Source organism: Pinus tabuliformis, chromosome 7 (assembly GCF_031772625.1).
Source record: "Pinus tabuliformis cultivar Carrire ecotype Pingquan chromosome 7, CPIR1, whole genome shotgun sequence".
Classification (NCBI taxonomy): Eukaryota; Viridiplantae; Streptophyta; class Pinopsida; order Pinales; family Pinaceae; genus Pinus; species Pinus tabuliformis.
This window is the reverse complement of record NC_142293.1, coordinates 1,368,391,211-1,368,408,137: the sequence shown is the minus strand read 5'-3', so window position 1 is coordinate 1,368,408,137 and position 16,927 is coordinate 1,368,391,211. Positions and strand designations below refer to the sequence as shown.

The window sequence follows — 16,927 nt, the reverse complement described above, 5'->3', positions numbered from 1 at the left end:
TGCAGTGAAAGAGGACTGTGAAAGACATCGGTCAAAATAAATCTCCCTGGTCAGCGGGTCTTCAAGGCAAGGTAACCTGTCTCCTCAAAGACCGCAAGCCATGTTTACTCTAAGTTAGTAATGTAATTCACTCCCTTTTGTTTAAATTTAGACTATCCACAATCTTTTTTTGTAATATGTATCTAGAAAACAATGGCCTTAGCACTTGCAATTCTGAAGGTTACTCTAGGATCATTTTTGTTAAGACTGATGCACTAATTAGGAGAAGCTTATGTAATCTCAAGATATTATATTTGTGTTACTGGTATGGTTTCCCATCGGGTAGACCAGTCCCATAAACCCAGACTCTTTGTAATGTTTCTTTGATCTAATGAACAAACGAACCATTAAAAAATATATATATATATATATATATATATATATATATATATATTAAATTAATTGGCCTACAGTGATTGAGTTAGCTCACGGGTCTAAATTCCTACCACGTACTCATGTTTGTGATTTTAAAAACAAAAATTCTAACAATTACATAGGGAAACTTAGTAGGTGATCAATAAGAAAAAAGGGTAACCTTGAGTGGGCACCATCTTTTGTGTATATTTCAATAGAAATCAATTATTTCCATGCTAAGAAATCATTATTTCTATAGGGAAACTTAGTAGGTGATAAATAAGGAAAAAAGGTAACCTTGAGTGGGCACCATCTTTTGTGTATATTATTCAATAGCAATCAATTATGGTCATGCTAAGAAATCATTATTTCTATAGTTGGTAAGAAAAGAAACCAAGCTATGTGTCCATATCATATTTCTCATCACTGGTCCATTTCTTTGAAAGGGAATATGTACATATTTATTAATTAAGTCGATAGGCTTTTTATGGTGAGGTTCTTTCTCATGACACTATATCAGATTCATCAGCCTTCAAGGAATATACCAATTCAACGGTGTGATGTTCATGGGTTTCGATTGCCGATCTCTGATAGGATGAGCTCTTTGGTGCTTGGCCCTTTCCGCATTCTCTCCATACCACGTGGCCCTTGCCACTTGTCACTTCCATATGGGGCTGCTGCTATAATAATTAAATCGTATTTCAATGGTTTTGCAGGAAGTTCACCCTATGCATGTAGCTTATCTCTTTTCAACACTTGTCCTTTATCGAAACCAACATTTATCTGCCACGTGTCCCTCTAAGGAGAGAGAAAAGACCTCGTCCTTCTCTGGTTTTGCCGAGAATTTCTTTGTTAACCTGTAATCGGCCCTCCCCACCACTTTATCTCTAGTAGCTTTGACAATATTGCATATCGCAATGGGAATTATTTTCCTTTGTTAAATGCTTTAAGCCTTAGGTTCTTTGAGTCTTAATAATTGTGCGCCAGTCCAATATCGAAGCCCTTCTGTCAGAACTTTTGGAATGGCAAATGTTGCAAAATGATGATATGTGATCAACGATTGCGATCACCCTTGGTTCTCAGCCTCATGTCTTTCCTTCTTTGTGAACATGTGCCAACCCCTTCTTTGTGACCATGTGCCAACCCCCATATTGGAGCCCCTTAATTGGAAGATTTCAATCCAAGATTTTAATTTCATGCAACAACATGCCTCAACCTCCAAACACCAATCTCCAATGTATTACGTCATTCACTGCCATGTGTCACCCTGTTTTTCCCCTCTTGGGGCCCTGAAAAATGCTGAAACTGCCTGCTACGTGTCCAATGTCCTGCCACACCATGCTGATGTCATATGCCATGTGGCTTTATCGAAACCAATCTCTATCCACCACGTGTCCCTTATTGGAACCAATCATATTGTGCCACACGTCCATTTGGAAGAGAGAGAAAAGGCATGTCCATGTCTGGTTTTGCAATGAAAATCCTTTGTTATTTTGTTTCATCATTTCCCCGACAGTTTAACATTCTCAGTACTTTTATATCGCAACTTCGCAATATCGCAAAATTTGAAAGTTTTCACCCCTTTGATTCGTTGATTGCTGATATGCGATATGGACCTCCAACTACACGCAGGGCAATTGGAATATCACATCCACTGTCATATCGAATTTTTTGAAATGCCACATATGTTAAATCATTGATATGCCTTAATCCTCTGATTTGGTTCCTGACTCGATGTAGTAATCGAAAATAATTTAATGGAATAGTGAATTTGCTATAGTTATATCGGAGTTGTAACATCACAAAATTCTTTTAGAAATTTTCAATACATATAACATTGGTCCTATATAATAATAACCAAATATCTAAACTTTGAACTGTGCTATGGACCTCCAACCATGAATATGCTTTGACAATATCACATATCGCAACAGGCGCTATTTTCCTTTGTTAAATTCTTTAATCCCAAGGTTCTTTGAGTCTTAATAACCGCGCGCCAACCCAATATTGGAGCCCCTCTATCAAAACTTTTGAAATGGCACATGTTGCAAAATTCTAATATGTGATCGACGATTACAATCACCCTTGATTCTCAGCCTCGTGTCTTTCCTTCTTTGTGACCATGGGCCAGCCCCCATATCGGAGCCCCTTAATCAAAGGATTTCAATCGAAGATTTTACTTTCATGCAACAATATGCCTCAACCTCTAAATGTCGATCTTCAGTCTATTACGTCATTCACAGCCATGTGTCACCATGTTTTTCCCCCCTTGGGGCCCTGAAAATGTCAAAACTACCTACCACGTGTCCACCATCCCACCACGGCATGCTAATGTCATATGCCAGGTGTCTTTATCAGAACCAATCTTTGTCCACCACATGTCCCTTATCGGAACCAATCATATTGCACCACACATCCATTTGGAAGAGAGAGAAAAGGCACGTCCATGTCTGGTTTTGCATTCAAAATCCTTTGTTATTTTGTTTTGTTGTTTCCCCAACGGTTTAACATTCTTGATACTTTTATATTGCAACTTCTCAATATCACAAAATTTGAAAGTTGTCACCCCTCTGATTTGCTGAATTCCAATATTCTATGGACCCCTAACTACACACAGGGCAATCGGAATATCACATCCACTGTAATATCAATTTTTTTTAAATGCCAAATATGTTAAATCAATGATATGGCTTAATCCTTCGATTGTTGATTTGGTTCCAGACCCGATATAGTAATTGAAAATAATTTAATGGAATAGTGAATCCGTTAGAGTTACATCGGAGTTATAATATCACAGGAATTCTCTTAGAAATTTCTGATACATATAACATTGGTCCTATATAATAATAACCAAATATCTAAACTCTGAAACTCTGAACTATGCTATGGACCTCCAACCACCAATATGCATACCCAGTTGTTTTATCATATCAAACTTAAATGTAAAATCACATCCGCCCCTTATCGCAACTTTTGGAATACAAGCTCTGATAAGATCCATTGTCTATGCATGTATCTTGCTTTCACTGTCTATTTTATTCATTAATTAAGCGTGATTAACCGACTATGTGCATTTACTATCATTTTATTCTCCCTCGTATGAAGATCATATGTTTTATGCCCTTGTGCAGAACCACATTAATAGGATGAATCAGAATTTTTCTTTCGAAGATTTCCAAAATATTTATTCTGATGTCAAGGTTTCAATACGCGAAAAATCTGATATATGTTTAATCAATATGTCACATTATTTAACGATTCCAACTTAAAACCTATACATGCATCTTGGTCTCGGCGACTATTCCATTCATTAATCTAATTAATGGACCGACTATCTTTGTTTATTTTCACTTTGTTCTCGCTCACACGAAGTTGATATGTATTATGCCCTAACCACTTTATGATATACATTTTTTGAAATGAACCACATTGATATGCTCGATCGGAATTTCTGCTTCCAATATTTCCAAAAGGATTCTTCTCATGTAAAATTTTTAAAGCCCAAAAACTCCCATACATACTTAATCAATATGTCATGTTTCCTTTGATTAAGGTTTCAAACATATCCACACATCTTGTCATTGAGGCCTCTTCTATTCAATAATCTAATTAATGAATTGATTATGTGCATTTATTCTCACTTTCCTTTCACTCAGACGAGCATCTCTCTCATTGTCTCTATCATTGGTAGCCCCGCGATCTCTATGACGTGTCCTGACTCTCATTTATTGCTCCCTCTGCTTAGTTGGTAGATGGGCGTGTGCTCTATTTAGCCTCTTCACCTCGCACTATTTTGTTGCTTTTTTGAGTTGCAGTTCTATTGTTGTTGTTGGTCTCTTGCTATTTCTCTTTTTATTGCTACTTCACGTCATGCTACTTCCTTCAACCGGATAACTGTCCCGAAATTTCATTCACAAGTAGGTGAGAATCAAAAACCTGCTAACCATATCGCCTTGTACACTCAAATGGAAAGTATCAATGTTTTCATACTGCATATATAGCTTAAAATAATATCTGCATTGTCACGACGTGCAAAACACCCCCTTGTAGAGTTTCTGAAATGTCATATATAGAGAGCCAACTTTCTATGCTTAGACATTTCAAACTTGCTTCTCCGTTACCTTTCACTATTGGCAACAATCTAGATTGTGAATCATTCTTCTTTCATTTGTGCTCGTTGCTTTATTTTTGTTTCTTTTCCAATGTTGACAACATTTCACGTGCTTTCACCTTTCAGAACACCTCCTTTGCTCCTCATCATGGAAGTTACCTTGACAGCGAATGCCATCACTTTGTTGCTGGCTAGCTCTACAGGGATCCAACCATTGCTCCAAATATTTGAACTCGCCCTTCTTACTTCCACAAAGACAACGTCCCAATGCTATCGGATTTGCCTCTCCGATGGTACCTCTCAGCATAGAACTTTGCTTTTGCATGCTTACAATGCCCATGTCGTCTCTGGTGCCCTCGAGTTGAGGTCGGTTGTCATTCTCAAATAATTTAGTTGCACTTTTTTGCAAAACTATGTGTATGTTCACTCTTCACCATATCCATCATGTTTTTTTGTTCCTTCCCTCTCTACACCATTGTCACTCTGACTAATGCCACGTTGCTTTTCTCTTTCTTTCCTTCTTTTCAGGACTCTTCAAGTTATTGAACTCGAAGTTCTTGAACGTCATGCACCTTTGATTGGGGACCTGACCCTTCTTCAAATTATACAACCGTCCACATACCAACTAGGCTCTTCAACATCACACGGCCCCGCCTCATATACTACTCCTTCGACACAGGCTTCTCCTTCATCATCAACTCAGTTTTCCTCTACTTTTCCTATTTCCATTCCATTCATGGCACTAAGCCCCTCCATAAACAATGGTCAATCCAGGGTAGGGTCCTTGGAAAAATAGTCGTTTGCTTGTACAACAATGCTCGAGCCTCCGGAAAGGTCTTTGGATTTAACCTCATTGATTATACCAATGATCTAATCCATCTCTCTGCCTTCAATGATCTGGAAGATTCCTTGCATGACCTTGTCCAAATTGGTTAGATTTACATGGTTTCAAATGGCATAGTGAAACCAACAAACACAAATTACAACCATCTCAATAGAAAATGGGAAGTCTCGCTCTCTACAACTTCCACTGTTGAACCTTCCCTAAATGATGTTCTGACAATTCCTTTCCACCATTTCTGTTTTGAATTTATAGATGAAATCATATCTGCAAACCTCGACTCAATTGTCGACATCATTGGCATTGTCAGGTTCACTTCTTCAACTTCCATCATCCATTGAAGAGATGGCTCTGAAACACCTAGAAAAACTCTCATCTTGGAAGACATGTCTGGGTATAGTATCAACGTCACCCTATGGGGGGAGGATTGCGACACCGTGGGTAAGAAACTTGTTGAACTTGCCTCTTCTAGTGCTTCGACCATGCTTGCAATCAAATGTGGCCGCATAGCCAACTTTAATGGAAGAACTGTCAGGACTATCTTGGCCACCAACCTCGTGCTAGATCCCGACATTCCAAAGACTAAGCAGCTCCAATCATGGTTTGATCAAGGAGGCCACTTGGCCTCTTCACCATCATTAATTAGAAAATTTTTGGGGTCTTCCAAGTGGCGCCACCTACAATGTACAACTGTCAACCTCATAGACTCGCATCTCGCCGAAAAAGAAACATGGTTCTCTGTTCGTGGAACCATCACCTCTATTGACATGCAAGATTTCTACTTCCTTGCATGACCTCTCTCATCTAATGGCATGCAATGCATGAAAAAAGTTGTCGACCACTCAAATGGAATGTGGCACTACACAAAAGGTGGTCGGGACTTACCAAAATGTCAATATTGTTATGTGCTGAAATTTGAAATGCATGACCACATAGGCCTACTGGAAAATGTTACTTCTTTTGATGATGCTGCAACTAAACTCATGGGTGTCCAAGCAAAAGACTTGTTCATACTCTCCAGTGATCCTGATACTATCCATGAGCTTCGTGCAAGGGTTTCATGCTGTCCTTTCCTCTTCACATTGTCTGTGAAAACATATAGCTTCAATGGTGTCGACCATTTGAAGTTTGTGCTAATCAATTCAGAGGAAATCAACTATGGATCTGCATGTTCTGTTCTCCTCCAGGATATCGAAAGAATGTCTACTACTTCAGTTGTTCGCCGCCTTTGAAACTCGTTTTCTTTTCCCCATGCCACACTGAAGTGTAAACAACAACTTCTATATGTTTTTCCATTCATTGTCATTTCGTCCCCTCCCGCCCTCTCTTCACTTCATCATTGTACTTCTCTCGTTTATGTATATACACCTATGTTACATGTTTCATCTTCCACCTTTTCGTAATTCTCCATCTTTTACCTTTACATGGAGTATATATTCTTTTTTCTTCTTCTTCCTAAACAAAATAGAATGTTTGCATCCTTTTAAAGTGTGCTTTGTGCAACTAAATACAGACACTGGTTTTTCATAAAAGATTTTTGTTTCCTTACCTTAAATCTATTTGGTAAATCAATGATAAATAGTTATCGGTCACCTAAATGCCTTGCCTCCCACCTACAACAAATGGTCTATGCTCTTTAGGTTGTGACCTAAAACTCGGTGATTCTCGAGGCATAATACGGGTCCGCTACAATAGAAGAAGATGCAACTATATCAAATTTAAATAGACATAGATATAGTTGTTTAAGACTATGACCATTAAGACTGGACCTTTACATTTGCACCAAACTTTTCTCCTTATATTACGACGGCGGATAACACTTACAGATTCTGTTCTTTGCGAGTGACTGATACTTTAATCGCACTGAACACGACACTGCAGGCATGATCTAGCATCACTCTTGTGAAGAAGAGGAGAAGAGGATTTTGACTAATTTCTCAAGAACTAGAACAACTTAGATTGAATTTTATGAGGGACGCAACTACTCATTTATAAGATTCATATCCGGTTTCCGGTTATTACATGATCAATGAGTGTCGGTTAAAAGTAAAGATTCGGGTGTAAGTGGACAGCTTGCATTATCTCATCCCTTAAAGTCTTTTGACATATGGGGACCGAATCAGACACATTATTACGGGCCCACTACTACTTCTTCTTTAAGCCGAGGGTCCATTGCTTCACGTGTGAGAAGGTTTGCCACATAGTTGAGGTATCCGGGCTTATGTTCGATACCAAAGTCATAACCGTCTAATTAGACTGCCCATCGTATGATGCAGACGTTATTATCGGCAAGTTCATGGTTTGCTTTTATCATGCCTGACATGATTTTGAGATCGGTTCAGACCAATAATTTAATAGGTTCTAAATAAAGCCTGAAATGAGATATACTTTTCTTGACTGTGAGTACTTCTTTATGGCTTGAAGGATAATTGAGTTCAACTCCATGAAAGGTTCCTAAGTTGTAGTCGCAAATCTATTCAATGCCATTTATGCGTTCAAGAAGAACGCCTCCCCATGAAAAATTTGATGCATCTATTTCAAGGACATAAAATCCTTTGTCTATCGGGAGCTTGAGAGGAGGAAGGTTCTGGGCTTTCCCCTTGATGGATTTCACCACCTGGGTCATGGCTTGATTCCATTGGTTTGGTGACTTATTCAATATTTGCTACAGGACAACTAGATCTTGGGCTTTTCCTTTATAGAATCGTCTGATATAATTCAGACTACCTAGGAATCATTGCAGACGGGTCTTGTATAGGATTTTCTCTGGAAAATTCTGCAGGTTTAGAAGAACATGATCTTGCAGTGTGATATTTCAATTAGCAATATTCAAACCTAAGAAACTTACATTTTGTTACTCCAATTTCTATCTTGGATTTTGACAAAGCTAATCCATGTTTAACACAATACTCACAAAATATTTGGAGATGTTTATGTTTTTCTTGGATATTCTTGGAACAGACAAGTAAATCATCTATGTAGATAATTAACTAATCTATGCCACATAAAACATCTTTTGTTCTTTTTTGAAATTCACTAGGAGCATTCTTTAAACCAAAAGGCATTACCTTCCATTGATATTGTCCATGTTGGGAAACAAAGGCCGTTTTATAACGATATTTAGCAGCTATTCCAATTTGGTAGAAACCTAATTTAAGATCGAACTTGCTGAAGATGTTACATCCTTTCAGTTTTTGTAGAAGCGTCGCTTGATTTGGTAGAGGATATGCCATATTTTTTAGCATTGCATTTAAGGGCTTGTAGTTGATCACCATGCGAGGTTGGCCTCTTTTGATCTTCGAATGCTTGTTGACGTAGAATGCTCAACACACCCATGGGCTCTTGGTTGGTTCGATTAGGTCCTTGTCTAAGAGATCTATAATCTCTTTTTGGCAGTAATCCAACTTGATTGGACTCATCAAAGCAGCTGATGCTTTTTCTGGTCTGATCTATATATCATCTGCATATGGTAGTTAGATCACATACTTTTATCGTGCCCAGAAAGCATTGGGGATATTCGAAGTACACTGCTGGATAATATTTTCATAAACTTCTTTCAAATAATCTTGGCGATGAGCTGTGGCGAAAGAAATGGTTCTTTCTTTTTTCTGGACTTCTGCAGGCTTTGACTATTCTAGTTTTTGCTTGTGAGGGAGGAAGAATGTACAATAAGTTTTGAGAGGAATTTGTATAGACTTACTAGAAATAGTCATGGAAAATATGAGTTGGTGGTAATCAATAGAAATGGGAGACCAACTGGTAAAGAATTCAAAACCTAAAATAATGTTGGTCGGGATGTCATCAAGTTCGAGGAATGTACATTGAACTGGATGGTCTTGGATGGACACAGGGAAATCAATTACCTGATGTGGGAGAGAAAACATTGAACCAATAATGTTGGCACTGCCCTCCATTGATTTCTCCCAGTAGAAAGGGGGAATAGAAAGATGGCGAGCTAAATTAAGCTGAGTGCCTGAATCAAGTAAACAATCTAAGGAATATGGTTTACAATCAGGGGGACAAAAGGTAAGAGGAATATACAATTTAGGTTGAATGGCTAGAGAGAGAGAGACTTACCATGATAAAGTGTAGACAAATCAGGTGAATCAAGCCATTGGGCATAATCTGGTGCAGGCGAGACAGGGGAAGATTGTTCCAGACTATCTAGAGCCTTAATTGCTAGATGGTCAAAATCATCATCCGAGGATTCGACAACTTCTTTCTCGAGCTGGTGCAACTGTTCTTTGAGGACCTTGATTTATGTGGAAATGGATCTGAACTTTGCTTGCTTTCCATGGATCTGTATATGCAGGGATGTGCAGGTGGCATGCTTGACAAATTATCGCTCTAGATGCTTGGTTGGATGATCAGTGTAAAATTCAGCCGAATGCCAGTAGGAGGGAACTGAATAGGCTATCTCCTTCTCTCTTTTTTTGGTTTTCATTTAGCTGGATGACTCAAGTTCTAGATGGTTTAACGTAGTCATGGAAGCCTCGATTTTTGTGATCTCATCATGAATGTTCATGTGAATATTTATCTGCCATGGCAGAGTTTGCTCAAGCTTTTGCCTTAAGTCTGCAAGCCACTTGTTAGGCATTGAAAACATACAAAAATGGTAGTACTGCAAAATATCTTTCTCGTTAGAACTGCCTTGGAAACCAGGAATAGGGTTTTCATCATCTTCTTCTTCTATCTTGGAATCATCCTCTGGATAATAAATTTCTCCGGTAGGGTCTTCATCATAATCATAGTAGAATAGATCCCACATAGTAGGTTCTAAGGTATCTGTGAATAGAGCTGCTAGTTTTGGCTTCCTTGCTTTTTGTTGACATTCATTTGCCCAATGACCTTCCTTATTGCAAATAAAACATCAGACTGATTTAGCTGAAGTCTTTTTTTTTTTTTGTTGTAACAAATTCGGATGCTATGTATTGATTGAAAAAAGTGCTAAGGCATAAAGCCATACATAGTTTGCTGCAAGAGCATTACAAATCCAAGGATAGAGAATGAGGTCCCTATCCCTGAGCTGGATTCTCAAAATTCGGACTACTAAAGAGCAAGTACTACTATAGATTCGGACGAACTGAAGACACAAAAATTTGCATTTGCAATACATGATTTAATCGATGGAAATATGACTGATATTCCTCGCAGTAGAGTCCTCTGGGTGCTGATCTGCTTCCATTGGATTGACGCTTGAAGAAGTTGATTTTGCTTTCTGTTTGGCTTCCAAAATGTCTCTTAAAATTGCCAATGATTCCTCAGCATGGATGCATCTATTGCTAAGCCCGTTGAACTGATCCTGAAGCGAGTGAACCCTGTGGAGAAACAACTCCATTTCTGTACGGTACTTAGCATGGAGATTTCTGAACTGCTCCTCAAATTTTCCTTCCAGACAATGGATCTTTTCTGCTTGCCTAGCTTCCATATTTCGCACTTGATCTTCCAGAATTCGCTGTTGAGCTCTGACCTCGTCGAATTCCGCTTGTAGGTCTCGGCAGTGAAAACATTGCTCCTCACGCGCCATCACAGAGAAAGGATTGATTTTAAAAGAGACAGAATCACAAGAACAGCCTAAGGGCTCCGTGAGGTTACAAGGAAGAGGGGACCACGGTTTGATGTCGGATCTGATAGAGAATAAGCTGCAACAGAGGGAGTTCGAGAGCCCAAGTCTCAACTTCGAGGATAAGAGAGAGGGCGGATCTGAGAGATGACGCTCTGTATAATGGCAGGGAAAAGAGAAGGGGGAAAGTAGCCAGGAAGGAGCAAGAGAGGGGGGCGGGATGGAGAGCCAAGGGTCGACGATCAGCAAATGAGCTGAGAGAGGAGCGGTGGGTATAGAAGGAGGGCTTCTGAAGCTCTTGATCAATCCTTTAGTTCTGTTCCTGTAAGAGTCCAATAGATAGGTTAGCGAAATAAAAAGCAGGGGAAATAAAATCGATACCAAGGCACATCTTCTATGTCGCAGCTGGCCCTGGTTGCTTCCTTCGACTTCACAGTGATGCTCTTGGACGTTATGCTGTAAGATGAGAGGATCTGCTCTCCTATTTAAAGATTGAATCCGACTGCGGCATCCTGAATTCTTTTCAGAAGACCGATTCTCTGCAGAGTTAAAGTATTTTGTGGGATTTCTGGGACGATTGTCTGAGGCAGTGAGATCCTTGGTCAGTCCTCTTCGTTTATGAGTTTTGCTTGGGATTACCAATGGATTGCTGATCGTATTCTGAAGCTGATTGATTGGGCTTTTCGTGTGCCCGAAAACTGTAGTCACCATACCCCCCGCACGCTTGTTGGGATTGCGCGCTTGGGGATTGTCAGATTTCACTAGATTCATGGCAGAGGCTGGAAGAAGGATTGCTGATTGTGCCTTAGGGTTCCCTCTCGATATCCGACGGCTTTATTAGCATGACTGTCCGCTGCCCCATTGTGTGTGCGCAGAATATGATAGAACCGAATTGTACTGAAGTAATCGGTGAGGAGATTGATGCGGCAGAGGTGTTGTTGGAGGCTGCTATTTGATGACGGCCTGTGATGATTCATATATCCGATGACAATCGAAGAGTCTCCTAGCACGATTGCCTTTTTGATACCCCTTTTTTGAAGTTGCATCAAACCTTGGAACAGAGCAAGAGCCTCCGCAATATTGTTAGTTTTGACTCCTAAACTCCATTCATAGCTACTTATTTCTTCTCCTTTCTCATCTAGAATAACTCCTCCTGCTCCTGCTGGTCCTGGATTGGACTTAGAGGCCCCGTCAAAGAGTAAAATTGGACAGTTATTGCTCGTCATCCATCTCTTGAATTCCTGAGATGAGAGCCTTATTTCCCATTGTTTGATCTTGTGGTTAGGATTCGCGCTCCTTCTCTGAATATTATGATGATGGCCTGTACTATCTAGAATATGACTGATCATGATCCTTTCCTCAGTAGTGTAATCAGTAATTTTAATGATGCCTGAGCATTTGACTACTATCGTTTCCTGCGCTAGAAGGTGAGCACTGCTACATGTTATTCTAACATTGCCTTCTTGGTTTTGAAAAATTTTCTTGTTTCTAGTGAGCCAGATTTTCCAGAGAAGGTTGTGTGGGATGATGTCCCAGGTTCTTTTGACAATCTTGCTCCGCTTATCTTTCCAGGGGCAATTCCTTCTCCAATAATGTATTGTCTCAGCAATGTTTTGCTGGGGCTGCCAGTTTATATTGCCAAGTTTGGCCATAATAGTCCAGCATCTCTTCGCAAAGGCACATTCAAGAAAAAGATGGTGGATGGTTTCCTCCTCAGAGCAGCAGTTAGGACAGATTGAGGGACCATATATCCCTCTTTTTTTTAAATTTTCCGAGGTGAGAATTTTCCCTTTAAGCAACAGCCAGATGAAGAATTTGACCTTTGGGATGGCCTCAGATTTCCAGATTATTCGCCATTGATTCCAAACCGGAGCTTGATAAGTGCTATTGCAGATGAATTGATAGCCAGATTTAATGGTATACCCTGAGCCCGTGGGGTCCCATCTGAGCCCATCTAGAGCTCCTTTTTTAATAGGAGCTCTATTTTGGAGATTTTTAATGAGGGCTTGCAAGCTAGAGTCCAAGTGTGGAGGAATGACCGGAAATTCCCAGCTAAGCCAAGCTCCGCTCTCCTCGTCCCATTTTGAGATTTGATCCAGCCTCTGGATGCCCTTACTATGCAGATAAATAATAATGGGAATGGCTTCTTCTACAGAATTTATAGGTTGAAAACCCATAATTTTATCAGTGGCATAATTAATGCTGCTCCCATCCCCTGGAATTTTTGAAGTATTTTGGACAAGAATGGGAATTGCTTTCTTACAAAGTTGCCATATTTTAGTGGAGTCCCTTGCTGGAATATCAGATTCAAGTAATCTTTGCCTGCTGTCTGAAAGATACTTGCATTCAAGAACCTGTTTCCACCAGGCTTTAGGTTCACTGATGAGTCTCCAAGCCATTTTAATCCCAAAGGCAAGATTCAGTAATTTAGGCATTCTGATTCCCAATCCACCTCTATCTGGAGATTGGATTACATTTCTCCAATTGACCAAATTGAATCTATTTTTATCTTGTTTCCCTCCTTGCCATAAAAAATTACGGAGAGCAATTTCTAACTTGTTGTGGAAAGAAGCTGGAGCTTGATAAAGAGTGAAGCGGTATAATGGTAAGGAGGAAATACCTGATTTAAGCAAGATTAATCTACCCGCTGGGTTGAGCCATTGAGTTCCCCATTGCTGCACCTTTCTTTTGACTTTGTCAATTACTTCACTCCAGGTAGATGCTTTAAGGACGCCCAAAGTAACTGGCATCCCTAGATATGTGAAGTGGTCCCAGGTTTCTTTGTAGGCTACTCCAAATATATTGGCAATGTTGTGAGCTGTTTGATTAGAGATGTTCCATCCATAGATGCAGCTTTTCTGAAGGTTGACTTCTCCTCCAGAGCACTCCATAAATTGGTCAAGAATAGATTTGAAGCGCCTTGCTATTGTGGTGGAGGCCCCGCCAATTAGCAAAGTATCGTCAGCGAATTGTGAATGATTGATATTTTTAACTCCATTCCCATACTTGATGCCCGAGATGAGGCCTACTCTTCGATTGTAATCAAGGTTGCTGCTGAAGGATTCCGCCATCATGATGAAAAGATAGGGTGAGAGAGGGCATCCTTGCCTTAGACCTCTTGTGGATTGAAAGTATTCACAGGGGCGGCCATTGATGAGAGGCGAGATCCAAGGGCCAGTGATGCATGCAGCGATGGTGCTTATGAATTCAGAGTTGAAGCCCATTTTTCCCATGACAGCGTACAAGAAGGAGTGTCTGACTCGGTCGAATGCGTTGGCTAGATCTAGCTTGAGAACGAAACCTTTCTCTTGTCTGGAGGTACTAGAATGGATAGCTTCTTGAACCAAGGAGATGGAGTCATGAATCTGCCGGTTAGCCATGAAGCCGCCCTGATTTTCAGATATGATAGAAGGAAGCACAGGTTGAAGTCTAGCAGCTATGATTTTTGCAAAGATCTTATAAGAAGTGTTGCACAAGGAAATAGGTCTGAACCTGGAAAAGGAGGTGGGCCTGGATTCCTTGGGGATGAGGGCTAGATTTGTTGAATTAGTGAACCCCCCCATTTTCTTTTTTCTTTGTATTCCTTTAATCATCTTTACCAGATCTTTTTTTATCAAATGCCAGTGGTCTCTGTAAAAATTAATTGAGAAGCCATCTGGCCCTGGAGATTTGTCTGGTTGAAGAGTCCAGATAGCTTTTTTAACCTCTTCCTCAGTTATTTCTCTATTCATCCTTTCATTTTCTTCAGCCGAGATTTTCCTTGGAAGGTGTTGGAGAAAGGCCGTGTAGTCTCTAGCGTCTTGATTTTCAGTGAGTAGGTTCTTGTAGTGATGGAAGGCTGCCCTTTTGATAGATTCCTGATCGTCATGCCTGCTGCCTTGACTATCAATGATAGCGGTTACAATGTTTCTTGATTTTTTTACAGTGGCCTGCTTGTGGAAGTATGCTGTATTTTTGTCCCCTTCTTTTAACCATATTTCTCGCGACTTAAGCCTCCATTTGACTTCTTCTGCTCTCTTAATTTGAGTGAGTTGTTCCTGCACTTCCCATTCCTTGTCTTTGAGCTGATTAGTGAGTCCTTGTTCTTCTATTTTTTTTTGTATCTCTTCCAAACTCTGCTGCAATTTTCCTTTGATTTTTTCTGGTTCTTGGTAGCTAGTTTTTGCCCAATCCTTAAGTGCTTTCCTTATGTTTCGAATTTTAGTTTCCCAAATATAATTTGGGGATCCTTCAACATGTTTCTTCCATGTTTCTGCTATAATAGATTCAGCCTCAGGGCTTTCTTTCCATAATGGATTGTATCTGAAAGGGATTGGTCCCAGGTTGGCATGTGCGTCCAACGTTAGAAGGATGGGAGAATGATCTGAAGCTGTAGCGCTTAGAATTTTGGTATGACCTGCAGCAAAATAGGAAAGAAGAGAAACATTGATCAAGATTCTGTCCAGCCTTTCCATAATGTTACCTGGTCCCAGACGTCTATTGTTCCACGTGTATTTTCTATTCTTTGGTATAATGTCCAGCAATTCGACTTCCGCCATGATGGTTTCTAGCTGCCTTCTAAAAGGATCTGGGGTGAAGGCACCCCCCCTTTTCTCGTTCGCGTGGAGAATTAAATTGAGATCTCCCGCAAGGATAAGATTTGTATTCTGCTCCTTATCTATTTCCTGCTTCAATTCCTTCCAGCATTGTTCCTTTTCCCGAAAATGGTTGGGGATATAGATATTATAAATGATAATATCACAGTTTTCTTCTTTGTTGACGAGGTTGGTCCTGATCCAATTTGAGTTGATGACTGAAGATGCACAATTCCAATGCTGCTTTTTCCACATAGTGGTGATTCCTCCAGAGGCTCCTCTGGAATTACTACTGATCCCTATGAAGGATTTTTGTGATTCAATGATTGTCTGCATATCATTCTGATTTTGTTTGGTTTCCTGGAGTAAAACGATTTCAGGGCTTTCTGAATGAAGAAGATCTCTTAGGGCCGCTGTTTTGGAGGGGTGCCCCATACCCCTGCTATTCCAAGATAAAAGCTTCATCATAAGACATTCGATCGAGGAGGTGCTCGCCTCTCAAGTTCTTTGGTTGCTGTATCTTTCTCTTGGGAACCTGTAATGAAGGAGTCCATAGGGGTTTGAATCCCTAGAGCTATGTCCTTTTGCGAACTTTCTTCCCGGTGCTGCTTGGCTGATTTTCTGCCTGGCCCAGATTTCTTGTAGATGTCACCGGATGCACCAAGATCTTTGGAGGAACTTCTGGTAGTTCTTATAGGCTGCAGTCCGGGAACTGACTGAGCTGGATTCGAAGAGACCAAGGGGGGCTCAATGCGGGTCAATACTAGCTGTTCAGAATGAGGGCCATCATTGGTCACTTTCGATTTATTTTTGGATAAGCTCCTATCAGCAGAGTGTGGAGGGGAAGCACAGTGGGGGGAGGAGGGGGAGGTTCTGGGGCCTATGGGGGAAGGGGGGGGTGAAGGAGGTTCCTCTGATGCAAGAGATCCAAAGGGGTTGGAGGATGAGGGGAAGACAGGGGAGGAGAGATGGGTTCCGGAGAGAGGTTCTTTGGACTCGGGGGGAGGGTTGGACTTCTTTTTTTTCCTTACTACTTCCCATTCTTCCTCTTGAGTTTCAGACATAGTATTATTGATTTCTGGTTTAGATTTAGGGCACCTATTCGCAAAATGACCATACTCGTGACATACCTTACACTTGAAGGGGAGTTGTTCATAGTCCACCTGCTGAATATGCGTCCACTGATCCACTCTGAGTTTGACTGCCTCTGGAAGACCTTTGCCCAAGTCTACCTCCACACAAATCCTCGCGCATGCATACATATTTTCCTTTGGTTCAGATCTGTCCACATATTTACCTATAGCATTTCCTATTGCTCGTACAGTTTCATCGGCCCAGCAGTGAAGCGGCAGATGTGGAAGACGAACCCAAACAGGGACAGCATTGGGAACATCCATTTCAGGATCAAAGCCCGGGGTCCAACGATTGAGATAAAGACCTCTTGA

The 16,927-nt window shown here is 40.5% G+C and overlaps 1 protein-coding gene across 1 annotated transcript; it reads right to left on the bottom strand.

Annotated features, from left to right (window-relative positions):
- Window positions 1-11,675: 11,675 nt before the first annotated feature.
- Window positions 11,676-15,917, bottom strand: LOC149252715 (uncharacterized). The gene is made up of 2 exons (XM_089454249.1): window positions 13,529-15,917; window positions 11,676-13,366 (listed from the first exon to the last, which is right to left on the bottom strand). Exons 1-2 carry the CDS (start codon window positions 15,915-15,917, stop codon window positions 11,676-11,678), a joined length of 4,080 nt encoding a protein of 1,359 aa, XP_089310375.1.
- Between the last annotated feature and the right edge of the window lie 1,010 nt (window positions 15,918-16,927).

Coding starts and splice junctions, on each gene's coding strand:
- LOC149252715 (XM_089454249.1), bottom strand. CDS start 15,917: ATGGGGCACCCCTCCAAAACAGCGGCCCTAAGAGATCTTCTTCATTCA. Junction 13,367..13,528: donor ATTAATCTTGCTTAAATCAG/GTATTTCCTCCT, acceptor TCCAATCTCCAG/ATAGAGGTGGATTGGGAATC.